We start from the raw sequence: 25,626 nt of genomic DNA, 5'->3' as shown, positions 1-25,626 counted from the left end.
TATTTTCTCGAGCCTCTAACTGTGATTTCGCGCTTTCATCCGTTATGAACGTGGGCCCCGTATTAGCTTCCTGGGGCTGCTGTAACTACGGATCCCAGGCGGGTGGCTTAAAACAACGGAAAGGTGTCGTCTCACAGCTCTGGAGGCTGGAAGTCTGAGACGAAGGTGTGGGCAGGGGATGGTTCCTTCAGGGGCTGTGAGGGGGACTCTCCTCTGGGCCCTTCTCCTGGCTTCCGGTAGTTGCTGGCCATCTTGGCCTTCCTTGGCCTGTAGATGCATCACGCCGGCTCTGCCTACATCCTCACGTGGTGTTTTCCCTGTGTGTGTCTGTTTCCAAATACCCCCTTCTCTAAGATAAAAAAAATTAAAAAAAAAAACTTTTTTAAATGTTTATTTATGTCTGAGACAGAGGCAGACAGAGTATGAGCGGGGGAGGGGCAGAGAGAGAGGGAGACACAGAATCCCAAGCAGGCTCCGGGCTCTGAGCTGCCCGCACAGGGTCCGACATGGGGCTCGAACTCACAGACCACGAGATCATGACCTGAGCCAAAGTCGGATGCTTAACCGATTGACCCACCCAGGCGCCCCCAAATACCCTCTTTTCATAAGGACACGAGTTATAACTAGATGATGGCCCACCCTGATGACCTTATGGCGATTTGGTAAAGACCCTGTCTCCAAATGAGGTCACGTTCTGAGGTACTGGTGGGGGGGCAGGACTCCCAACACCCCAATTTCAAGGGGGACACAGATCAGCCCGTAGCAGACACGGACCCACGCAGCAGAGCCCGTGACTCTGTCTCTCAAAGAAATCACCCGTGATTTCACATCCCGTGATAGTAGTTGTAAACGTTTCCAAATATGGGCACGGCTCCCGCTGCCTTCAAAATTGAGGCAGTTATCAGACCTGGAGCCAGAAATTGTTGTCAGATGCTGCAATGAAGTGCACCCATTGCCCTGGTGCGCTTTAAAAACTATTTTGGCGCACTTATTCCAACGTCGTTGATTTCCTTTGTAATCCTATATGTTTGGAAGCAGCCAGCCAGGAGCGAGGCTCTCTGAGGGCCTTCTAGACCGCTCTGTCCGCTCTCCTTTGGCTTTGGGTCCCCCCGTGAACAGGGCGCCCTGCTTGTCTGTGACCGGAAGCACGCTGGGCCGAATACTGCTGGCCAGGTGGAGCTTGAAGAGGAGTCGAGTTATGAGTCGATACTCTCAGAGGGCACACTGGGATAAGACCCAGGACGGAAATAATTACTGCCATGAAGTCAGAGCTTTCCGGCCACCCCGTGAGGCAGACGTCACGATCCCAGTTGGAGACAAAGACGCAGATCAGCAGCCTTGAAGTGTCCTGGGCCAAATTACGGCGCCCTGTTGATGGAGCCAGACGTGAACAAGATCTTCTGTTTCCAAATTCCTCGATGTTTCCATCCCAGCAGGCTGCCTGAAATGAACAAAAAGGGATTTTTAAAATCTGCTGTCTGGCATCTTAAGCTGACTTATAATGGAAAGTGGAGATGGTCCTGGCCTGGCAATGAATGAAATATTGTAGAATGTTGTAGAAACCGCACACTTTGATCAAGGAGCCTGTCTTCCTTGTCTGGGCAACTGGTAGGTTAAAGCAGCCGTCAACACTTGAGAGCTCCCAGAAAAAGCAAGCCCCAGGCTTCGTTTCCTGGGGTCCTATGAATTCTATTTTTAATTTTCTGTAAGCTACTACGTTTTGACATCTTAAAAACAACAATAACAAAAATGCTTTCTGGATGGGGAGGGACTGCCCCCCCCCCCCCCCCCCCCCCAGGTTCCCAGGTTGAGTCAATTCTTAGGGATAAGGTAGGACCCAGCCAGGACCAGATCTTGAATATGCAAACTAACCTGTCCAGAGTCACAGGTCCTCTGCCCCCTGGCCTTTGTGCCCCAGGAGATAAGATTCCTCTGCCTTAATCATCCCATGGCCAGGTGCTGGGTATCTAGGGGCCATCCCCAGAGCTGGCTCCCAGAATTATTCAAACTAGCCAGTCCTAAGCTGCTCACCCTGCTGTGTGTATTGCCTTTACCACAAAAGGCTCAAACCTGTCTGTTGCTCCTGCTTCCTGACCAAAAGCTGTGACCTTCCTGTGGCCCAGAATGACAAGCCATGTCTTTTGTTTCTAAGAAAACCGTAACATTAACATTTTCTTTCAATGACATTGACTTGTCCGGGTTGTCATTCATTCCTCTTTATAAATTAAGACCTGGGCACAAAACAGGTTTGTCCTGTGATACACTGGTCCATGAAACATCCTGTGGTGGTGTTGTTTTGCGGGGGTGGGGGGGTGGGGGGGGGTGGAGTGGGGTGAGAATCAGATTTGTGGCCAAATAAATTCAGGCTATGTTATAGAAGATCTCCCCTTTTCAGAGATTTATTTTTAATTAAAATTATTAAAAAATAATGGTGGTACAACTTACATACAGCAAAGTACACACGTCTTAACCCGTATGGCTCAGTGAAATTTTACATATGTCTACACCCATGTAAACCACTACCCAGATCAAGAATAAAAGCAGCTTTCCAGAAGGGTCCTCGTGCCCTCTCCTGGTTAATAATCCCTCCATCAAAGGTAACGACTATTCTGGCTTCTATCATCACTGATCTATTTTGCCTGGTTTTGAGCTTCTTATCAGTGGAATCATTCAGAACATAACTTTCATGTCTGGCTCTTTTCATTCAGCGTAATGTCTATCAGATTAATACATAGTGGGTATATCAGAAGTTTGTATTTTTTAATGGCTGTGTCACATTTGATTGGCCCATTCTGCTGTCCAAAGAAATTTTTAATTTACGTTTGTGCCTTTATCAATGTATTGTGTCTTGTCTCCATGTTCATTGTTTTTTTGACTACTTGGTGAAAATGACTCTGGGCCCACAGTGACTTCTGTGCTGTCAGTGGGCCAGGCTGTGCCCTTGTCATGGAGGTCTGCATCTCAGGGCCGGGTTGTGGGACTGTCCTCAGGGTTTCTCCTCTGCTACGGGCAGTTCTGCTCCTTATGTCTGCTGTTCCTGTGTTTTTAGACCTCTCTTTACTTCTTTTTAAAAATTTTTTTAATTAAAAAAATTTTAATGTTTATTTTTTGAGAGAGAGAGAGAGAGAGAGAGAGAGAGAGAGTTGGGGAGGGGCAGGGAGAGAGGAAGACAGAATCCGAAGCAGGCTCCAGGCTCTGAGCTGTCAGCACAGAGACCGATGTGGGACTCAAACTCACAAACCGGAGATCATGACCTGAGCCAAAGTCGGATGCTCCAACCGGCTGAGCCACCCAGGTGCCCCAGAGATCTCTGCTTCTTGCTAATCTCTCGTCACTCACATCCCTTGTTATGGGAACAATTCTTTATGTTAAACTTTCCCTTTGGATTACTGTGTGGCTTCTCTCTCCTGTTTGGACCCGGATGGATATCACAGGTTTTGGCACTAACGGGCAGCAATGTGTTCCGTGCGTTCTTGGCCATGCCCCATTTCTATTGTGTCTGAGCTCAGGAGTTGTTTGCTGGGTCATGTCGTCCAGCTTTCCCCGCCGTAGATGCTGCCAGACGGTTACGGCTTTCCGAAGTGTTTGTATTAATTTACACGCCCATTTCCTTTTAGTCATCCTCATGGGTGGCTGTGGTACTTGTGGTTTCATTTGCACTTCCGTAATGACTAATGATGTACTTTCTTGGGTTTTGGCCATTTGGATGTCTTCTTTCGTGAAATACCTGTTCACAATTCATTTTTTTTTAAAGTGTGGGGTTTTTTTTGTTTGTTTTTGTGGTTTTCTTGTTGATTCTTAGCAGTTCTTGACAGAGTCTAGATAATAGTCCTTTGTCACATCAATGTATGGCAGATATGTTCTCCCATTCTGTGGCTTGCTTTTGAACTCTCTTGATGGTATCTTTTTTTTTTATGGTATCTCTTGAAGTCCCATTCATCACCCCTTTCCTTTTAGATCGAGGAGGTCCTCTCCTGCCTGCCCCCCCTGCACCCCCGCTTCCGCCCCAGCCCAGTCCATTAAACTTGATTTTGCAGATGTTTTCCTGCCCTTGGAGATGGATTTCCATTCCGTTTGTCTTCAGGCCCTGTAGCCTTAGGTCAGGAGTTTTACCCACCTGGCCTGGGAAGGGACCCTCCACATGACTGTCCGTTAAGACGCTGACTCCTGGGCTCCCCGCAGACACCTTTCCCTGCCCTAAAGGCCCTTGATGTGCTGTTACTTGCTTATTCCCTTGTAATTTGAACGTGCCCAGGGTCTAACCTGTGCACAGCCCTGTACAGTATTAGGAGGGCACACCCCTGGCCTTCTGGGCACGCCAGCCCAGGAGGAACACAGCTGCCCCAGCTTGGAGCTGTAGTGATACCTACAGAGGAGCCCGTGGAGGGCAGGAGGCAGAGAAGGGAGGGAGGGACCTGCCGCCTTCTGGCTTGCCTTGATCTATAATTCATGCACAATACTGATCTACTCCAGTTCCCAGGCTCTGTGTCCGTGTCTGTAGTGCTCATAGGTTGAAAGAGCAGAGCCGGGGACCCAGAATCTGCTAAATAAACTGCTGTTCCGTTACTGACTAGATAGCCGGGCCACGCAGACTGGTCCCGGTGGGTTTTGAAGGTGGGGCTTCCACAGCAGAGACAGTTGCCTGTTCTTGGCTCTGTCCGTGGAGCTGCTTTATGCTAAGGGTTCCCTCCTCTCAGCCAGACTGTGAGGGGCAGAACCTGGGGGATATGTATTTCCTTTGCTTGAAACATGGTGTTCCAGGCTTTGTTCCTTATTGATACTGGGTGCCCTCCGGTGGAAGGTTGGATTCAGGGTTCTTTCCTTTTCTTTCTTTTTTAAAAAAAATTTTAATGTTGATTTATTTTTGAGAGAGAGACAGAGTACAAGCAGGGGAAGGGGAAGGGGAAGAGAGAGAGGGAGACACAGAATCCGAAGCAGGCTCCAGGCTCCGAGCTGTCAGCACAGAGCCCGACACGGGGCTCAACTCACGAACCGCGAGATCATGACCTGAGCTGAAGTCAGATGCTCAACCGACTGAGCCACCCAGGCGCCCTGATCCTTTCATCCTTCCACTCAGGTGCTTTTTTTGTCTTGCTCCCTGCAGAAAGACATTTTGCAGACAGGAGCACTAAGTTGAGAATAGATGGATTTCTTCCCTGTGTTAAATTCTGTAAGCCTCAGCCGCAGACTCTTACGTAGGAGGTCAGTTTTCAGCATGAGGAATTGGACCCGAACTGACTTATGAGTCCACCGCGCCCCCTTACTGAGCTCCCGGTGCTGTCCTGCGCCTCAGGCTCAGCAGGCTTCTTGGGTATTTGCATGCTGTTATTGTTGTCGACAGGTGAACCAGGCGGCAGAGTTTGTCTTGATCGCACCCACTTTGCAGATAATAAAAGTGAGGCTGGAGTGGGGCGGGGGGGGGGGGCCCAAATGCTTCTCAAGGTCACCTGGGTAGGTGGTAATGTGGTTCTGTCTGGCACGGCCGATGTAATAGGGAGGGGCTGCTGGCGAGGCATGACTGATTTGAATGGCGCTATTCTTTTTGTCTTTTCCTCGTAGTGACTCTCGAGGATGAGAATCCGCATTTTGGACAAACGAAGTGAGTCCGGAACCTGACAGTGCCCCTTGGCACTCACTGACAGCTCTTTGGCAAGTTGCCTCCCGGAATCTACCCCGTGGCTTAGCTTTCAAGCCAGAGGGTCCATCGGAGCCAGGAGAAAGTGAGTGATTTCCTTTCTTAATGTTACAACATTAACACGGGTGGTCCTGGATTTGCTGACAATGACAGAGATGAGTGGGCACAAGACGAAAGAATCAGGACATTGAAAGAAGTCACCTAAAAAAGTAAAACCAGCACCTCTAGCAGGGACAGAACCAAGGTACGGTGTCCCCCCCGCCTTCTCTGAGGTTTTGTGTTGCAAAGTGTCAGTCGCCCGCGGCCAACCGCTGTCCCCAAGCCGATGGTCCCCATTCTGACCTCTCATCAGAGGGTCAGCAGCAGCCTAGCACGACGTCACCCGCCTGCCTCGCTCACCTCATCACATCACACAGGCATTTTGTCACCTCCCATCATCCCAAGGAGGGTGAGGACAGCACAGTTAGATATTGAGAGAGAGACCACATTCACGTAACTTTTATTACAGTGTATGATTAAAACTGCTCTATTGGATTGTTTGTTATTGCCGTTAATCTCTTACTGTGCCTAATTTAAAAATTAGCAAGTTTTAAGAACGGGGGTTCGGCACTGTGCTCAGTGTCAGGCACCTGCTGGGGGTCTTGGAAGGTAGCCTCCCGGGTAAGGCGGGGGGAGCGAAGTTGTACAGATCACAACACTGGTCTTGCTTCTTTCTGGGCGCGGTAGGATGGTGCTTGACTCCGTCAGAGAACAATGCAGATGGTTCGTACGTTGAGACCTAGAACACGTGGTTTCCAGTCGCGCAGGTTCTCTGGCTGGATTTCGTTACGGAGTCCGGGACGGGCAGAGCTAGAAGGACCCCGTGGGAGATCCGATCCCGTGTGTCAGAGGGGGAGTCTGAGAGCCCCATGGGCGAAGGGCGGGCTGGCCCGGAGCGCCGTGCTCGGGCCTCACGCTCTGGAGTGGACGACCCTGTCGGGCATCCATGCTCACTGCTGACGCACGGCTCTCCACCTGTGCAACGAGACCCCAGCGTCTCTGTCTTCCCCCCGCTAAGCCTCCCGGGGCAGAGCTAAGCACGCTGTCCTCCTTTTGAGGTCTAACGACTCCGCTTTGCTCCTTTCAGATGGCTTTTGTGAAGATGCGACTGGTATATATCTCGCTGGTGGTCCTGGGAGCCCTCTGTTTGTATTTTAGCATGTACAGTCTGACTCCTTTTAAAGGCGAGCCGTTTGTTTTCAAGAAAGAAAGAGGGAGCTTCCTTCAGCTCCCAGATATCAACTGCAGGCAGGACCCCCCTTTCCTTGTCCTGCTGGTGACCTCCTCCCACGAACAGTTGTTTGCTCGCACGGTCATCCGGAACACGTGGGGGAAAGAAAAGAACGTGAGTGGCAAGCAAATAAAAACGTTCTTCCTCCTGGGAGCCACGGCCAACAAGGACCTGTCGAGACTGGTGGCACAGGAGAGCCAGCAGCATCGCGACATTATCCAGAAGGACTTCATGGACGCCTACTTCAACTTGACCCTGAAGACCATGATGGGCATAGAGTGGATTCACCGCTTCTGTCCTCAGGCGGCTTTTGTGATGAAAACGGACTCCGACATGTTCGTCAACGTCTACTACCTGACCGAGCTGCTTCTGAAGAAAAACAGAACCACCCGCTTTTTCACCGGCTTCTTAAAACTGAACGAGTTTCCCATTAGGGAGAAGCACAACAAGTGGTTTGTCAGTAAGTACGAATACCCGTGGGACAAGTACCCGCCCTTCTGCTCGGGCACTGGCTACGTGTTCTCCAGCGATGTCGCGGGTCAGGTGTACAACGTCTCGGAGAGCGTCCCATTCATTAAGCTGGAGGACGTCTTCGTGGGGCTCTGCCTGGCCAAACTGCAAATCAGGCTGGAGGAACTTCACTCCGAGCAGACCTTCTTCCCAAACGGGTTACGCTTTTCCACGTGTCGTTTTAAGAAGATCGTGGCCTGCCATTTCGTCAAGCCTCACCACATGCTGAGCTACTGGCAGGCTCTGGAAAATTCTCTGGGGGAAGAGTGCCCAGCTGAATGAGGAGAGCCCGGGGGCACCCATGGACACATGTCCGATAGCTTTGGAAGATCTTGGGTGGCACTGCTGAGGATCGACGTGGGGGTGGGGGGGGAGCGAGGAGGGGGGAGAGGTAGGGGAGGGTGATCTCCTGCACGTCTGAACCAGCACGTGAGCCTGAGAGAAACCTCTTGGTGCCCAAGCAATAACAGATGCCATCTCCTGAGTACCTACGCTGTTACACTAAGCATGTGATGCACGCCCACGTCTTCCCATTTGCAGGGGCCGTCTCCACACTGCGTCCCCACCGTGTCCCCCTCTGACACGCAGGAAACAGCAGCGTGCGGAGGCACAGGGCCTCGTCCCAAGGCTCCCGGCCAGTGAACGTTGGGGCAGCGATGAAAAATCCAGCACCGTCGGAACTCAGGTGCAGCCAACGACTCGGTCGGCCCCTCCGTCCCGGAGAGACGCCTGCTGCTGACGCCCTTCAGCCCCTTTGTAGAGTCCCCTCCACCTCCGCTCCTAATCCTTGTGCTTTTAGCGCTGTCACTGGGGCGAAGCAGCGTGCCCCCAGATCCTTAATTCTCTGCGGTGGGTCCAGCAGGACCCCGAGTCCCTGTGAGCATCTCGGCCCTCCGCTCATGGCAGAACGAGAACATCCCAGGCAAGAGCCCCTCAGAAACCGCCATCCCTAGATGGAAGATTCGGCTTAGAAATGGCTGCAGAGTCGGCCTGTGGCACAGATTCTTGGCCGCACTGCCGACCTCCCCCAGGGCGTCTGTTTGTCGCAGATGCCCCTGGTCTGTCGGGGTTCCCACGGGAGGGCAGCGGGGCGCAAGGCTCGGCCTGGGAAGGACTCTGGGAGCTTTCCTGGGAATTCAGGCGGGTTTAAGTCAAGATGTCCTCAAGGACCCCCTGGGACACTGAGCGCTGAAGGCACTCTGGTCAGGAGGGGCTGTCTTCCTGCGCCTTCTGGGCACACCCAACCCCAGCTCATCTTTGGATTTCTCAGACGGCCAAGGAACGACGGAGTTTGTGGAGGACTTCATCCTTCGACTTTTTCCTGCCTGGACGTTTGCAGGGGCCCGTTCCGCGGGCCGTGGACGCGAGGCGCTGCTGTGCAGAGGGGTCTCAACCGCATTTGGCCGCCATCGATTGCACGCAGAGTCACCTTGCTCCTGGTTGTGGGAATAACTGTGGGTTCTTGTTTTTTTACCTAATCCGATTGGACTTTACCAGCACTCAAAGCCAAGGCCCCACGTGGCCGCGAAACTCACAAACGTTGGACTAAGCTCCTACCTGAACTCAGGAAGAGGTATTTGCCGCACAACGGCCGTGGCGATGTTAGCTTGCAGGTCGAGGTGTGGCATTCTAGTTTGCAACCGCATTTGTTGTATCTGGACGAGTCGTTGCTTCGCAGATGTGTTTCCTTACCCTGGCCGATCTGAGCGTGCTGGGTCGTGTTCGGAAAACGCTCCTTCCCGGGTGGGAAAATCGGGGACTGAGCTCATTTTTTTGAAGCCCGGATTTTGCCAGAGCCTGGGTCCTGCAGAATGGGTTGCCCCTGATTCGGAAGGTGATGGTGGGTGGGTGTTGAGGGTGAAGCAGTTCGTCTGGCGGTAGGGCTGTGTTTGTGCCCAGATGTCCACCTTGTCTGGTGTGCGTGACCGTGTGGCCCCTGGGCTAGGTGGGTGAGGTGTGGCTGACTCAGGATCTGGACTTCTCTGCATCAGCCTGCAGCTCGGCCATAGCGGCCATGAGCACAGGTGTGGCTGTGTTACCCAAGTCGTATTCTTGGGCCCAACAATGATAGAAATGAGGCCGGACCCAAAAGTCAAAGGCACGGGAAACAGCTTGAGCTGAAGGAGACACAGCACCAAGAGAGCGGTTATGCTGGCCTCCCTGGACAAAGGGGAGGCCCTGCTTGTATAGAGAAAGTTCCCCCCCAGTGTTCCCACTCCAGTCCCTTACGCTACTAAGGGACAGAAAAGTGCCTCGTCCTGATTGGTCGATACTGGCAGGCCACCCGGTAGCTGGTGTTTTCGGAGCCAGGGTCTTTCGGGTTTCCAGAGCTTCTGGTTTGCTCCTGGGTTGACAGGATATGGCCGAAGCTGTTGTTTTTAGTCTTGCTTGGGTGGGGTCGTCTCCTGGTTCTGCTCTGAGAGAGAAGCAGCTTAGTAATAACAGCCGACAAGAATGCCCCAGGTGCATAGCGTTTTTCATTTGGGGCTTGGTCCTATGGTCCCTGATGGTCTTCTGTCCCTCCTGAGAGATTTTATCCTCCTCTTTTTTTTTTAATATGTTTTTAACTTTTAAAATTTATTTTTGAGAGAGGGAGGCAGAGCAAGACAGAGCATGAACAGGGGAGGAGCAGAGACAGAGGGAGACACAGAATCCGAAGCAGGCTCCAGGCTCTGAGCTGTCAGCACAGAGCCCAATGCGGGGCTTGAACCCACAAACTGTGAGATCATGACCTGAGCTGAAGTCAGATGCTTAATCGACTGAGCCCCCCAGGTGCCCCTCATCCTCCTTATTCTTAAGGGGAACATGGATCGAGTTTTCAATCTTCTTCTTTTTAAAAAAAATTTTTTTAATGTTTTATTTATTTTTGAGAGAGAGAGTGTGAACAGGGGAGGGACAGAGAGACAGGGAGACACAGAATCTGAAGCAGGCTCCAGGCTGTCAGCACAGAGCCTGACACGGGTCTCGAACCCGTGAACCTTGAGATCGTGACCTGAACCGAAGCCTGATACTCAACCAACTGAGCCACCCAGGCACCCCTCAATCTTTTTTTTTTTTTAACGTTTATTTATTTTTGAGACAGAGAGAGACAGAGCATGAACAGGGGAGGGGCAGAGAGAGAGGGAGACACAGAATCAGAAGCAGGCTCCAGGCTCTGAGCCGTCAGCCCAGAGCCCGACGCGGGGCTCAAACTCACAGGCCGCGAGATTGTGACCCGGGCCGAAGTCGGATGCTCAACCGACTGAGCCACCCAGGCGCCCCCCCTCAATCTTTTTTATCTACTTCCTGCTCATCAAGGGCAGAGGCCCCGCCTATCACTGGAGGTCATGGAAATGTCTTGCTATCTGATCTAACGCTGATATGGAAACATGGCCCCCAGTCGGTATGGACTTGAATCCCCATGCGAGCATCAGCTTGTTGTAGTCTGGAGGACGCACATTGGACAAATGAATTAAAGAGGCGTGGCCCAAATAGAAGCAGCAGTAAAATAGCCCAAGGAGAGGCAAGAGACAGGTAACGCTGGGCAGGTGGGGCCCCAGATGGCTTGAGCGGGGGGTTCTTAAAATGACGTAGCCAACAGGCCGGATGGAGGGCGATGTTAACCCTTTGTTCCCCGTCTCTGGAAACATTAATGTAGAATGTTGAATGTAGAATGTAGAACATTGATGTAGAAACATCAGGATGTATTTGCAATAGCACATTTCTCTGCTTGTTCGGCCAGTAAATTGTCTAAGGCTAATTGGTGCTCTAAGACCATGGAAGCCATTGAGTCTGATGATGTTTAGATAAGTATAAAATCCTGTCGGGTTCCAGCCACCACTGCGGACACAGTGGCTGTGACATTTTGTGTGACCGCACTGCTTCCAATTAGTCCCCCGGCTAGTCCTGTCACGAGTCTCACCAAGGTGACTGTTCCAGCGATCAGCAGTCCTACAGCTCGCCTGGACTTCGTGGTGAGAGCTGAGTGTCATTAGGGTTATTGGAGAATATTTTAATATTTTTTTCAGGGCGAGGTGCGACACATCCCACAGCTCAGTCACTGCTAGTATTATTGGTATCGTGACGTTGAAGTGGCGTCCCCTTCCCATCCACCATTCCTAGGAACACCGTTCCTTTAGCCAGACACAGCAGCCTTGGGGAGGGATCGGTGGGGACTGAGGGGTGAGTGGCTGTGAGGCACCCACAGGGAGTTCTTGTCATCATCTGGGTCGCCATCACCAGGGGTCCAGGGCATCTGTGGCCTTGTGTGACAGTCCGGGTAACTGTGCCACCAGAGCCATATCTCCTGGATCTTACCTCCAGGGCTGTGTTTGAGTTGGGGGTCGTATTTCTGCACATAAAGGGGGTCAGGGCTGGGGGTGGGGTGGGGTTAAGTGCACCTTTTGGTGAGCATAAGATGGGAGCTAAGTAGGCCGGCTCCGTGGGCAGTCAGAGTATAGATGGAGGGCCTATGAGGATCTCAAGAGGTGTCATGTGGGGACAACCTGGGATCTACCTTGGTACATCAGGTTATGGCTGAGGGATTAAAGCGTTTTGTTGCCATCAGGTCAGCGGGCATCAGGTGGGTGTGGAGGACTGGGCTTGTGTGAGATTGACCGGTTCTGTAAACAGGGTGGGATTGGACCCAGGACCACTGTACGGGGTAGACCCCCCCCCCAAACATCTTTATGTGCCTCTCCATGGACCTGTTGGTGACATACCCAGCAGTGGGATAAATTTCTGGTGTGGTCTGAGACCATGGTTTTAGTAATTTGGAACAAAGAATTTTCTTCCCATTTTCCCACGTTTTGCTTACACCGTATTACTATTAACAAAGATCTAAAGCACCAGGACCAGAAGGGACGTGGTTAGTTGTTGTCGTTGTTGCTTTTGTTACTGTGAATCCTAGCAAGGACACAACAGACCCAGAACCACCCCAGGAAATGTTAGACTAGACGGGACCCTCTCCCCAGCAGGGGCGAGCACTGGAGAAACTCAGCAGGGACGTGTTAAATCCTTGTGAGCTGGACCCAGCTGGGTATTCCTTCAGCCCTGCAGCGGAGGGAGTGGCCAGGATTACCCGGTAGGGTCCTTCCCATCTGGATTGGAGTTGGTCTGGCAAGATTTTATTGCCACATTCCCGTCTGGCCTCTTGAGTCTTGGCTTCGGTTAACCTGAGAATGAAATAGCAACCCCCCCTGCTCCCCCAACCACCTGTTGCTTGGGAGGGACTTGGGCAGCCCCAACTAGCCCCAGTAGCCTTTTCTGTCCTCGAACAGAAAGCCTCTCCCCAACCGGTAAAAATGTCTGCACAGGCAGGGAGATATTAACCAGCCATTGGAGACGCCTGAGTAACATCAATGCCTGTCTGTCAGGGAACTCGGGTTCCGCCTCTGGGTGTGTTCATGACGTCACCTTGCCAGCCGGTGAGCCTAGGAAGCTCTGTGACAGTGTGAATTAGGAAGCAAAGCGATGCTTCTCCAGTGACACCCGACGTTTAGTTCTGCGCTGGGACCCAGGGGAGCCAGGACGGTATCTTGGCTCGCGCGCATCCAGAGAAGAGTGACTGTGGTGCGCCCTGTTTTCCAGGTGCTGAGATGAGGGTGATATTACATGCACTGTCCCCTTAAATGCTGGAGGCAGCTCTCTGGGGAGAGGGTGCCAGCAGGGGCCCTGCTTTGCAGATGAGGAAGCCCAGGCAGCGGGGAGCAGCTAGCGTGAGCTGCAAAGCAGTGGAATCAGGCTGTGACCCCCTGGGCGGGCGTCCCAGGCAGGAGCCCGTGGTGTGGGCTGCACGTCCCTGCTCGCCCTGTGCACCCCTCCACACGCCCACCCGCAGGTGTCTGAACCCTGGCCCCCTCCTTCCTCTGGGACTGGGCTGTGTGGCCCCAGCCCCAGTGCTCTTGCACTAGATTCCAGCCCTCCCCTGCGTCCTGGGGTGCAGGACTCCTGCGCGGGGTCCCCCTCTGCCGGGTCACCCCATATGCACATAGGCATGCTGTCATTTGCATCTTAAAAACTCATCAACAGCCTTCCTTGACACCCTCTTTCCCTCCAGCTAGGGCTCCATTTCTGTTCCCTCTGCAGCCCCACCCACAGGGAGTTCTGCGTGGTCTTACGCTTCTTCCCTCCTGCTCTTTCTGAATCAGATGTTGGGTCCCCTCCACCAGGCGGTCCTCTCCGAGGACCTGTGTTGCTGGTCCGGGCTGGGTTCTCGGTCCTCATGTGGCCTGACCGCACAAGCTGTTCTCGGTGGGGTTGGCTCACGTCTCCCCAGCTTCCAGGACGCTTGGTGCTCTTGGTTCTCCCACATGCTGGCGCCTCCTTTCCCATCTACTGTGCTTGTCCGCTGCTGGCTGTACCTTCAGATTGTATCCAGAAGCCCACCTCTTCCCACCGCCTCTCTGCCGCCACCTGCCCAAGCCCCGCCCCTCGCACCTGCCTGCCTCCTTCCTGCAGCGGCTCCTGCCTGCTCTCTCTCCGGTCCCACTGCTGCATCCTGTGGGTCTGCTCCCAAAACGGCTTCCAGAGCACCCTTCTTCGAAAATATAGATCAAAGCATCTCCTGGTCTGCTCAGAGCCCTCCAGAGGCTCCTCATCTCTGAGTAAGAGCCACATCTTTAATATTGTCATCTGCCTTTATTCCTTAATTTTGTCCCTTCACACTCTCCCCTTCCTGCCACTATAGCCTGCAGTAGCACCACCCTTCTAGCCACACTGACCTTCTTGCCTTTCCTGGGACATCACAGATGGATTCCACCAACCTCAGGGCCTTTGCACTGGTGTTCCTTCTGCCAGGATCACCCTTTCCCCAGAGGGTCTCATGACTCACTCCTTTCCCTCCTTCAAGCCTTTGGTCAGATATCACCTTCTTAGCGAGGCTTACCTGGACCAGCTTACATGAAATTGCAGCTTGCCCCCCGCCCCCGCCATGTCCCCATACCTTGTGTTATTTTTCCCCACCGCACTTACAATTTCTAACAGAGTATATAATATCTATGTATTATGATTATCTATTTTGTTTATTGTTTATATTTCAACCCACTTTAAGGAAAGCTCTCTGCAGGCATAGATCTTTGTTTTCCTCACTGATGCACCTTAAAACTTTAGCACAGCTCCTGGCACATACTAGATACTCAGCAAATACTTGTTGAATGGAACTGAAATGGCCTTTATTGAAGTGGTTTTAGAGGGGACAGGAGAGCCTAGACTGGAAGGCGGATGGTTTCTAAAGACTTTTAAAAAATTTTTTAAATGTTTTTTATTTGTTGAGAGAGACAGAGAGAGAGAGAGAGAGAGAGAGCGTGCTCAAGTGGGGGAAGTGGGGGAGAGGCAGAGAGAGAGGGAGACACAGAATCCAAAGCAGGCTCCAGGCTCTGAGCTGTCAGCACAGAGCCCGATGCGGGGCTTGAACTCACGAGCTGTGAGATCATGACCTGAGCCGAAATCAAGAGTCTGTTGCTTAACCGACTGAACCACCCAGGAGCCCCTGGAAGGTGGAGGATTTCTGAAGCACAGCCAACACCGTGGCTGCTGGCGAATCAGTAGATGAGGAAAGGGATGCACTTTTTAAATAATTTGTTTATTTTTTAATTTACATCCAAGTTAGTTAGCATATAGTGCAACAATGATTTCAGGAGTAGATTCCTTAATGCCCCTTACTCCTTTGGCCCATCCCCCCTCCCACAACCCCTCCAGTAACCCTCTGTTTGTTCTCCATATTTAAGAGTCTCTTATGTTTGGTCCCCTTCCCTGTTTTTATATTATTTTTGCTTCCCTTCCCTTATGTTCATCTGTCTTGTCTCTTAAATTCCTCATGTGAGTGAAGTCCTATGATTTTTGTCTTTCTCTGACTAATTTCACTTAGCATAATACCCTCCAGTTCCATCCACATAGTTGCAAATGGCAAGATTTCATTCTTTTTGATTGCCGGGTAATACTCCATTGCGTATATATACCACATCTTCTTTATCCGTTCATCCATCGATGGACATTTGGGCTCCTTCTATACTTTGGCTATTGTTGATAGTGCTGCTATAAACATATAAACATTGGGGTGCATGTGTCCCTTTGCAACAGCACACCTGTATTGAAAGGGGTGCACTTTTACTGCAGACTGTGACCTGAAAACCTAGAAGTGTTTTAGAGCATTGTTTCTTGACTTCACGTCCCCCCTTCTCCATAGCAGAAGGCCTCAGACAGGTAGGGCCTGTAGGCAGGTGGGACCTATAGCAGGTAGGACCCTATGATGCACTCTGTGTGCCCGCCCTCCAGCCCCCACGTGCCAGCCTTGTCTCACCTGCCACCCTCTTGACACCCCCCTTCCACCTCTTTTCATGATTATAGAAATCTGCCTTTTTTCCTCCACCGCATCCAACTTTTAGTCCCAGAAAACACTTAACCAAATTGTCAGAAAACACACACGGGACGATCGATGTGACTTTTCAGTGCTGTTGTTTTCTGTGTGTGAATAACTACCTACGTGGCAGTCTTTGGGACACTGAAAACCACACTTGGCCAGTATTGGAATCCTAATGTGACAGCAACAGAAATTGTAGAGCATCTTAATTTTACAAACTGTAATACCTGCCATTTGTTAAGTTACTGAATATTGTTCCCTTGCCCTCCAGGCTCGGAGAATCTACGGTGAATCACGTCAGTCGTTTGGGTGGAAAGGCTGATACCACTGCCACTTTGCGACGAGGGGACTTTTTTTTTAAATTTTTTTTTTAATGTTTATTTATATTTGAGACAGACAGAGACAGAGTATGAACAGGGGAGGGTCAGAGAGAGGGAGACACAGAATCTGAAACAGGCTCCGGGCTCTGAGCTGTCAGTACAGAGCCCGACGCGGGGCTCGGACTCACGGACCGCGAGATCGTGACCTGAGCCGAAGTCGGACGCTCAACCGACTGAGCCACCCAGGCGCCCCAACGACGAGGGGACTTTTGTCCTCAGGTGTAATCGAATTATCCTGAACGTCAGGTTCCTCTTCCTCACCGAGTAGTTAACTCTTTCTTAGACACCTTTACCCACCTCCAACGTGGTCCACACATCACGTCTTGTACTGAATGCAGACTCAGGCCGATTCTCACTTCCTGGTGGGCTCTGGGGCAACCATCTTCTCTGACTGGGTCACCTCGACCCTGTGTCGCGGGTTTTTGCCCCGGAAGCCCTACGATTCTCCCAACTTTTCTTTCCTGTTGTCTGGGGGCGCATGGCCCCGGGGGTCACTGTTCTGATTTCTCTAGACAGTGACACCTACAGTAAGAGGTGAGAAAACAGTTTCAAAGGAAAGTAGGATTTCTGTGCTCGTGGACGGAAAGAGGGTTTAGAACTCGGTCCCATCCCCTCAGGTCACACGTGAAAACTAAGGCCTTCGGCTGGTGTTTCAACTCGGTGCTCGGCCCTCCGAACTGTTTCGTTCTTTTCTTTGTCCAAACTAAATGTACTTAATTCCTACTTGCCTTAAAACATACCACTGCAGCCCCACGTGTAAAAAGACGGGAAAGAGAAATCCAAGCAATAAACCCTGTCCGGCTTCCTCTCCTTGGGCTCCGTCTGTCCATTCAACAGCCCGATTAACATCTCCTCCCGGGTACCCCCAGAGTGCACACGACACAGTGAGGCTAAAACCAGACTCCACAGCTCCTTCCCCCAAGCCGGGTCTCTGAGCTCAGAGCTTCCCCATCTCAGGTGGTGCGGCCACTGTCCCATCCCTCCGTCCATTCCGTTCAGGCCAGGGGTCACCTTGTCACTTTGCTCTCTCTCACTTCACCCTGCATGTCGGACAGTTGCCAGCCTCTTCTCTCCACGTCCACCACTGGATCCAGTCCCGGCCACCATCTTGGTTCAAGTGGACTCATGTTCATCTTCCAGGTTGGTCTCGTGGATCCCTCCAGTCACGCCTCCTTCCAACCCATCCTCCACTTCGCACCCAGAGTGATTTTTTTTAAAAGCAGATCTTGGGGCCCCTGGGTGGCTCAGTCGGTTAAGTGTCCGACTCAGCTCAGGTCATGATCTCATGGTTCATGGGTTCGAGCCCCGTGTTGGGCTCTGTGCTGACAGCACGGATCCTGCTTGGGATTCTCTCTCTCCCTCCCTCTCTTCCCCTCTCCTGCTTGTGCTCTCTCTCTCTCTCAAAATAAAGAAACTTTAAAAGAACACAAAAAATAAAAAGCAGATCTGAATAGGGAACTCAGAGACCCAGGGGTGCTGAGTGGTTGCCTCTGGGCACCTGCCTTCTTGTCCATGAGTGTGGGCCATTGCAGAGGTCGGACTAGTGACCCCAACTCCAGCTGGGCACCTCAAAATTGCTCTGCTTATCCCCAAAGGCTTGCAAGAAGCACTGAAATCTTTTAGAACAAAAGGAATGACTTTTCATTGAATGTTTTGATCCTTTTGGTGTGGTTACTCTGGGTTGGGCTTCCTGGGTTTGAATTTAACCTTCGTCCTTCACTTCCAAAAGTAAGATACTTACCTTCACCTCAGTTTTCTCATCCTGAGAATGGGGTGATAGTGGTTCCCACCTCACAGGGTTATTGTTAAGGTTGTTGAGACAATGTGTGTAAATGACTCAGTAATACGAGTGTTTATGATGATAGTCAGTATTTGGGCTATGAATTTCGGCGCGTACTCTGATGGCATATTTATGGCGATCTGTACGCAAATCAAGAAATCCTTTGGGGTGAGTCTTTAAGACTATGCTCCCTCCTTGAATTTTCCCCGACACTTTTGGAAAAATCCTTGTATCTGAGGAATTTGTCAAAATCTCAGGGCATGGTATCCTAGATTCAATTCAGAATTCATGAGAATCTAAACAGGTTAAAAAAACGGAGCTGTAAGGTGCCTTAGAGATTACCTGTGGTTTGATTACCTCCTTTTTACTGAAGAGAAAGCCAGGTCTAAGGAGGACAGGGTGGCTTCTCTAAGTCCTCTAGGGAGTGGCATCTGCAGGGTCAGAAGCCAGCATTGGAAAACTCATGTCAGTCATTCACTCTTTTGTTTATGCATTCATTGGGTACATATGCTCAGTGCTTTTCACAAGATGTCAGGAATGAGGGTCAAGCCAAGGTTCTTGGCTGTGGGTTTAGCAAACGGCGTTAGCTGGGTAGGGTGAACACACAACACCAAGAAGGTGATTGGGGCATCGGCTCTCTTGACAACCGAAAGAAGAAGCGTTTGTTTGACGCCTTCCTTGTGGACAGATGTCACGACCCATTTCCACAGAAGCTGTCTCAGTGAACCCTCACAGGAAACTTTTGGGGTCCCCATTCTCATCATAATCAACACCCTGGGTTTGAGCTGAGGAAACCGAGGTTCCCAGTGACTCAGTGGGGGCTCGGACGTGGCAGAGACCTGGCCCCTCGCCCTTCACCAGGGTTGGTGAGTCCTCGCACGGTGCCGAGGGGGGACAGGGCATCCTGAGCCTTCCACAGGGACCCAGGGCTGGCCCCACCCCAAAGCCTGCCCTCTTGTCCTTTTCCTGCACCACCTTCTGAGTGTTGACACATGTCTCTGTCTGCTCCTTCCCGGTCCTATTTCACCTTCAGCAGCTTGGTCCTTTGTCATCTGTGGTGTGCCCAAGGACTTCCTGTTTAGCTGGGTCCTCTGACCTGTCCTGTCCAGTTCCCTGGGTTTGGGGCGACAGCATGGAGCTCAGGGGGTCACTTGTTGTCAACATTGTGCAACTGGTCACACGCTTGTGACGCACTGTGTGCTACTTGCCACGCTGGTGTGCCAGCAACGCGGGCTGTGGGACGGTCTGCCGTCACGGGTTATCCCGGACTCCCAAGTGTCAGGTGGAATGTTCAGAAAAGTGAAATACGGTGCACAAGGTAGAGCAGCCTCCTGACGGCCATGTTTCTCACAAGCGGACGGCACGCAGCGCCGTCCAGAGTCCTTGGCCCCGCTCCGCCCTGATACACAGGCCGAGAGGGACGGCCTGGCCTTGGCCACGCTGGCGGGCTCACCACGCTAGGATCCTGTGGCTCTGTGGTACGTTGAATAATTAACAAGCCCGCTTTACCATAACAGCTGCCGTGCCTTCTCGTTTTAGACATAGATGAGAAGATGTTTCTTCTCCGGGTCTTCCATTTGCAAGTATTTCCTTTCTCATGATTTTTCTTTCAAGAATTAATTTTCGGGACTTATCATCTCAGGACTGATAGCTTAGCTGTTTCCTGGAGACTATAACCCTCTCCAGGCTTACGATCCTCTCTGTCCAGGTCCTCGACACGGTGCGTGGTAGAGAGGATACGCCGGCAATTGTCTAGTGGGTTTTAAGGCGGTTTCCTGAGGGACATGTTCAGGCAGAGCAGTGAGCTGGTCCAGGGGAGTTAAGTGAGCCTCAAGGTCCCTTCAAACACCAACTCCTGAAGCCTCTTTTCTTTTTAAAAAAAAAATTTTTTTTTTAACATTTATTTATTTTTGAGACAGAGAGAGACAGAACACGAACGGGGGAGGGTCAAAGAGAGAGGGAGACACAGAATCTGAAACAGGCTCCAGGCTTTGAGCCGTCAGCACAGAGCCCGACGCGGGGCTCGAACTCACGGACCGCGAGATCATGACCTGAGCCGAAGTCGGCCGCTTAACCGACTGAGCCACCCAGGTGCCCCCTGAAGCCTCTTTTCTAGATTGTTATTGCCACTGATTTTTACTTATGTTCGGTCCTACAAGATTCAAAAGTCTGTATGTGAATATTAGGGAACTTTGTCACGGGCTGAGATGTATTTGAAATAAACTCTCAATCATGTCTCTGGGTTATGAAATGCGCTTACCTTCTCTGTTGTGTTTTGTTTTTTGTTGGATTATTTATTTCTACTGAGAGAGTGAGAGCAAGCAGGGGAGAGGAAGAGAGAGGGGGAGAGAGAGAATCCCAAGCAGAGGGCTCAAATCCATGAACTGTGACGTCAGGGCCTGAGCCGAAGTCAAGAGTCGGATGCTCAACTGACCGAGCCCCCCAGGTACCCCTACCTTCTCTGTTTTGAATATAGGTGGAAAGATTTGTAGCTTGTGGCCACTGGGAACCCGGAAGGAGGAACTCCTCTCGATTTTCCTTCTTTTCACGTAGGTGTACAGGAAAGGACCCCTTCCTCTCGGATTGGCCCTATCACTGAGCGGTGAAGCTGTCCACCCCAGTGTGGGGCCGAGAGCCATGAAAGGGCCAGCTGAGCACACGAGAGGAGGAAGCAGGAATGCGTCCTAGCATCTGCCAATTGGAATACTGGCAAACCAAAACATTAGATTTTAATTAAAGAAAACTCCTTCCTTATCAGACGTGATCAATTTGAAAAACACTCCTTTTAAAAACATGTCAATTTATTTATTTTCGAGACAGAGAGAGAGCGTGAGTGGGGAGAGGCAGAGAAAGAATGCCAAGCAGGATCTGCGCTGTCTGCGCAGAGTCTGATGTGGGGCTGGGACCCACCGAGTTGTGAGATCGTGACCTGAGCGGGAACCAAGAGTTGGTCGCTTAACCGACTGAGCCACCCAGGTGCCCCCAGACGTGGCCAACTTTAAGTATCCGTGGACAAGTTACGTTCATAGCCAGATGTAGTTTGGGGATCCCATTGTTTTGCATTATCTCTTCTACCTCCATTCTCTGGTTTGAGAAATGATTGCCTGAGGCGTGCAGAGTGTAGACAGCTGGTGTGGCATCTCCACAGCCTGGCCCGGGGCTCCTGTCACACACAGGCTCCTGGGAAGTCAATGCCAGGTCAGTTGTCTCAAGGGGCCAGTCTCTTGGGTCCCAAAGAGATAAACCAAAGAAGTAATGAGACCCTTTGTTAAGTTCTGCTTCGGGAAATGTCAGGTGGAGGGAGAACTTACTTATTTTACACCTGATCATACGAGACGTCAAGGAAAATCCACTATGACTGGAAATTACTTAATGTTAACCGAGGAGACTTTGTGGTCAAAGTTTGTTCTTCCTAAACGACAAGAAATAAAAATGAATTTATATGTTACTGAATGATACTGGAAAATGTCTCTCCGTATTTTAAGAGGATGTACTAGAGTCTTATGTCAGTTTTAGGAAGTGGGCGTATGTGTTTATTTATGATTTACTAATTATCTTTAATAAAAAAGCAACTATTAAAATGGCAGAATGCACATACGTGGCTAGTTCTAAGTTGTAGATAGGTGTGATATACTTGTCCTCCTCCTGAAAAGCCAACCATTTGAGGTCTAAACTGGACAATTTTTTTTTCCTCCATTAAAGCTTTCTATATTTATTTTGTGTTAGGAATTTTTAAAAACATTTTTAATGTTTATTTATTTTTGAGAAAGGGAAAGAGCGTGTGAGTGGGGAAGGGGCAGAGAGAGAGGGAGGCACAGAATCCAAAGCAGGCTCCAGGCTCTGAGCCGTCAGTACAAAGCCTGATGCAGGGCTTGAACTCACGAACTGTGAGATCATGACCTGAACCGAAGTTGGATGCTTAACCGACTGAGCCACCCAGGTGCCCTGTGTTTGGGAAAAGTTTTTAAATTTTATTTATTTATTTTTGAGAGAGAGAGAGAGAGCACAAGCAGGGAAGGGGCAGAGAGAGAGAGAGCAGGGGAGGGGCAGAGAGAGAGGGAGAGAGAGAGCAGGGGAGGGGCAGAGAGAGAGGGAGAGAGAATCCCAAGCAGGCTCCGTGCAGTCAGCGCGGATGGAGCCCGATGTGGGGCTCGATCCCATGAACCATGAGATCATGACCTGAACTGAAACCAAGAGTCGGACGCTTAACCAACTGAGCTACCTGGCGCCCCGCTGGGGAAAATACTTTTGAAATTCGACTTTGATTTTAGAAAAATATGCTGAACAACATTGATGTGCTTATCTTTGTAAGAGATGGGGATTTCTTATTTCCCTTGGATTTTAGAAGCAAAAAACACCCTGGGGCTCTGACTCTTGGCGGGTCTTTAGGGGGACAGTGTCTGGGTGGGTGTGGAGGGGTGAGGCATCCTGTCGGGAGCTCTAAGCCCAGAGCGTGAGGAGACAGCTGTCCTTCAGAATTATCTTCCTCTCCGGTATGTTTATATTTTTTGAAAGCTGTCTTTCAAGTGTATGAAGTGAGGACTTGTGAATTGACACGAATTAACTTGTCTCTGGGTTACGCACTGGCCCCTGGGGCTTTCAGTGCCGTTTAAGTGGAAATAAAATGCAACCGATGTGCTTTTCTTGGACTTTTGGCTTGCGTTTGCCACAATTCTTGTGCGACTGCACACCTGGAAATCACTGTCCACCCCTCCTCCTTGCAGCCCATCTCGGACACAAAGCGGAAGCTGGAGGGGACAGGGAGCCTGGGGGGGCTGGGGATGCGCAGAGAAGGGGATGCCTTCAAAGGATGCGTGAACTGCTCTTCCCTGTCCCCTGTCCCCTAGCCGGGCCTCTCCTGCCAGTGACACTCGCTCATCACACCCCGCCCCCATCTGCACCTCCACTTGCTCCCTGCCTTCCAGAACATTCCCACAGCACACACACATGCGCTTCCCACTCAGAGACAACTTTCTAGACCTCCCTCTTTTTCCAGTACTGCCCCCTTTCTTTACTTTTCTTTTTAAGAATATAAAAACCTTTCCAGGGGCGCCTGGGTGGCGCAGTCGGTTAAGCGTCCGACTTCAGCCAGGTCACGATCTCGCGGTCTGTGAGTTCGAGCCCCGCGTCAGGCTCTGGGCTGACGGCTCGGAGCCTGGAGCCTGTTTCCGATTCTGTGTCTCCCTCTCTCTCTGCCCCTCCCCCGTTCATGCTCTATCTCTCTCTGTCCCAAAAATAAATAAAAAACGTTGAAAAAAAAAATTAAAAAAAAAAAAAAAAACCTCTCCAAAGAACAGCTTTCTGGCCACCACCGGCTCCTATTTCCCCTCCTCCCACTGTGGCACTGAGAGTTCTGGCAGAGGCGTCACCCCCTCTTCCTGGCTAGCACCTGCATCTGATACCGCTGGGCCCACCCTCCTCCCGTGGGCTGCCTCCCCGGGCTCCTGGGACCCCACAGCTGCAGCTTCTCCTCTCTGCAGCTTCTCTCTGGGCCCCCTTTCCCTGGGTCCTTCCCTGGGTCCTCCTCCTCGTCCAGCCTCACCCTCCAGCATTTGGGGAGCTGCAGGGCTGAGACCTCAGACCTCTTCCCCTTCTTTCCACTGACGCCTGCCCTCAGTCCCAGGAGCCCTGTCTGCTTGTGCTGCAATAACAATAATATCAGACTGGGGGGGTCTATGAGAAAATTCATTTCTCATAGCGCTGGAGGCTGGAGGCTGGTCCAGGATCAAGGTGGTTCTTGGTGAGGCACGATTCCTGGTTATGTTTTTATATGGTGGGAAGAAAGAGCTCATTTCTCTGGTGTTTCTTCTTCTTTTTAAAAAAATGTTTATTTTTGAGAGAGAGAATCTGAAGCAGGCTCCGTGCTGATAGCAGAGAGCCTGACGTGGGGCTCGAACCCATGAACCATGAGCCGAAGTCAGATGCTCAACCTCCTGAGCCACCCAGGTGCCCCCCTGGTGTCTCTTCTTATAAGGACACCGATCCTCTCGCGAGGGCCCCATATAAACTTAATTACCCCCTGAAGGACCACTTTCTGATACCATTGCATTGGGGGTTAGGGCTTCGGCATAAGAATTTGGAGCAGGGCGAGGAGGATGTGGGGGTGGTGGGTGGGGACAGACACAGACATTCAGTCCACAGCAAAGTCATATAGCTAGAAACCAATCCTGGAGTTCTAACTCGAATTCCGTTACCTAAAGCTTAGAATTCAATCAGAGCTAACGGTATATGTCTTAAAGGAGGCATGGTGTGATTCTACACTTAGTTTTCCAATATTTACTGAGTGACAATTGCTACACATTTATCACATTTGTGTTGAATGTTTTTCATGTGCCAGGGTTCCTGCCCGCATGGAATTTCCTTTCCTTTCCTTTCCTTTCCTTTCCTTTCCTTTCCTTTCCTTTCCTTCCCTTCCCTTCCCTTCCCTTCCCTTCCCTTCCCTTCCCTTTTCTTTTCTTTTCTTTTCTTTTCTTTTCTTATGTTTCTTTATTTACTTTGAGAGAAAGAGAGAGTGAGCAGGGAGAGGGGCAGAGAGAGGGAGACAGAGAATCCCAAGAAGACCCCACACTGTTAGCACCAAGTCCAATTCAAGGGCTCAAACTTACGAACTGTGTGTCTGAAATCAAAAGCTGGACATTTAACTGACTGAGCCACCCAGGCACCTTGGAACTTATTTTCTATTAAAGAAAACGATGGGTAGACAGGCTTGCAGAATGCCATGTGCTAAGGGCTTTGATCAGTTTCATGCTAAGTGCAGGGGGCGCACGCAGAGAGGGCACTTCATGTATTCTGTGGGGACAGGGAAAGCTCTCCAGACAGTGAAATATAACCTAAAACATACATAAGACTTAGTCACGTGGGAGGAGGAGGAGGGTTCCTGGGAGAAAAACTGGGGAGAGGCTGAATGTGAGCGGGAGCAGGGTGCGTTGGGAGGGAAATACTGATCAGTGCACCAGAAGCAGAGTGCAGAGGGACAACGCCAAGAATAAGACTAGCCATGACCCTCAGTTTGTTCTCTGGGGGGGGGGGGGGGCGCAGGGGTGTAGGAGAGGGGAAAACGAGTGATGGGAGTTGAGGAGGGCACTTGTTGGGATGGGCACTGGCTGTTGTATGGAAGCAACGAACCATGGGAATCTATCCCCAAAACCAAGAGCGCATTGTACACACTGTATGTTAGCCAATTTGACAATAAATTAGGTTGAAAAAAAAAATAAAACAAAAAACAAAAATTAAAACAACAACAAAAGACTTGCCGTGGACTTCATGCCTCTGTCCGCCCCAAATTCATACGTTAAATCCTCACCTGCAGTGTGATGGTATTTGGAGGTGGGATTTGGGAGGTGATGAGGTTGTGAAGGGGGAGGGAGCCCTCGTGAACGGGATTACCGCCTTACAAGAAGCGCAGTGCACAGGATGATCCCTCTCTCCCCGCCATGTGAGGACACGGCAAGAAAGCCCAGAAGGCATCTGTCTGAAAACCAGGAGGAGGGCTCTCACCAGGAACCAAATTGGCCAGCACCTTGTTTCTGGGCTTCCAGCCTCTAGAACAGTGAGAGCTAAATGTATGTTGTTTGAGTCCCCCAGTCTGTGGTGTTTTGTTACAGTAGCCCGAGCTGCCTAAGACAGACTAGATAATTTAGATCCAGATGATGGATGGCTTTGTAGGATTCTGAAACGGTCAAGATTCTGAAACGGTCTCCCAGGATTCCCTGC

At 51.0% G+C, this 25,626-nt stretch overlaps 1 protein-coding gene across 2 annotated transcripts in view; it reads left to right on the top strand.

The window, feature by feature from the left end:
• B3GALT5 (beta-1,3-galactosyltransferase 5) overlaps positions 1 to 15,916 on the top strand; it is a 44,692-nt gene extending 28,776 nt beyond the window's left edge. For both annotated transcript variants that reach the window (XM_060640489.3, XM_060640488.3), the window contains 2 exons: positions 5,560 to 5,720; positions 6,762 to 15,916. In XM_060640489.3, the coding sequence (XP_060496472.1) occupies positions 6,762 to 7,697 (936 nt within the window). In that variant the 5' untranslated portion in view covers positions 5,560 to 5,720 and the 3' untranslated portion in view covers positions 7,698 to 15,916. The remainder of the gene's footprint in view (positions 1 to 5,559; positions 5,721 to 6,761) is intronic.
• The last annotated feature ends 9,710 nt before the right edge of the window (positions 15,917 to 25,626 follow it).

This window comes from Panthera onca, chromosome C2 (genome assembly GCF_046562875.1).
Source record: "Panthera onca isolate mPanOnc1 chromosome C2, mPanOnc1 haplotype 2, whole genome shotgun sequence".
NCBI lineage: Eukaryota > Metazoa > Chordata > Mammalia > Carnivora > Felidae > Panthera > Panthera onca.
Note: the sequence above shows the minus strand (reverse complement) of the source record. Positions and strands in the feature narration are given on the sequence as shown.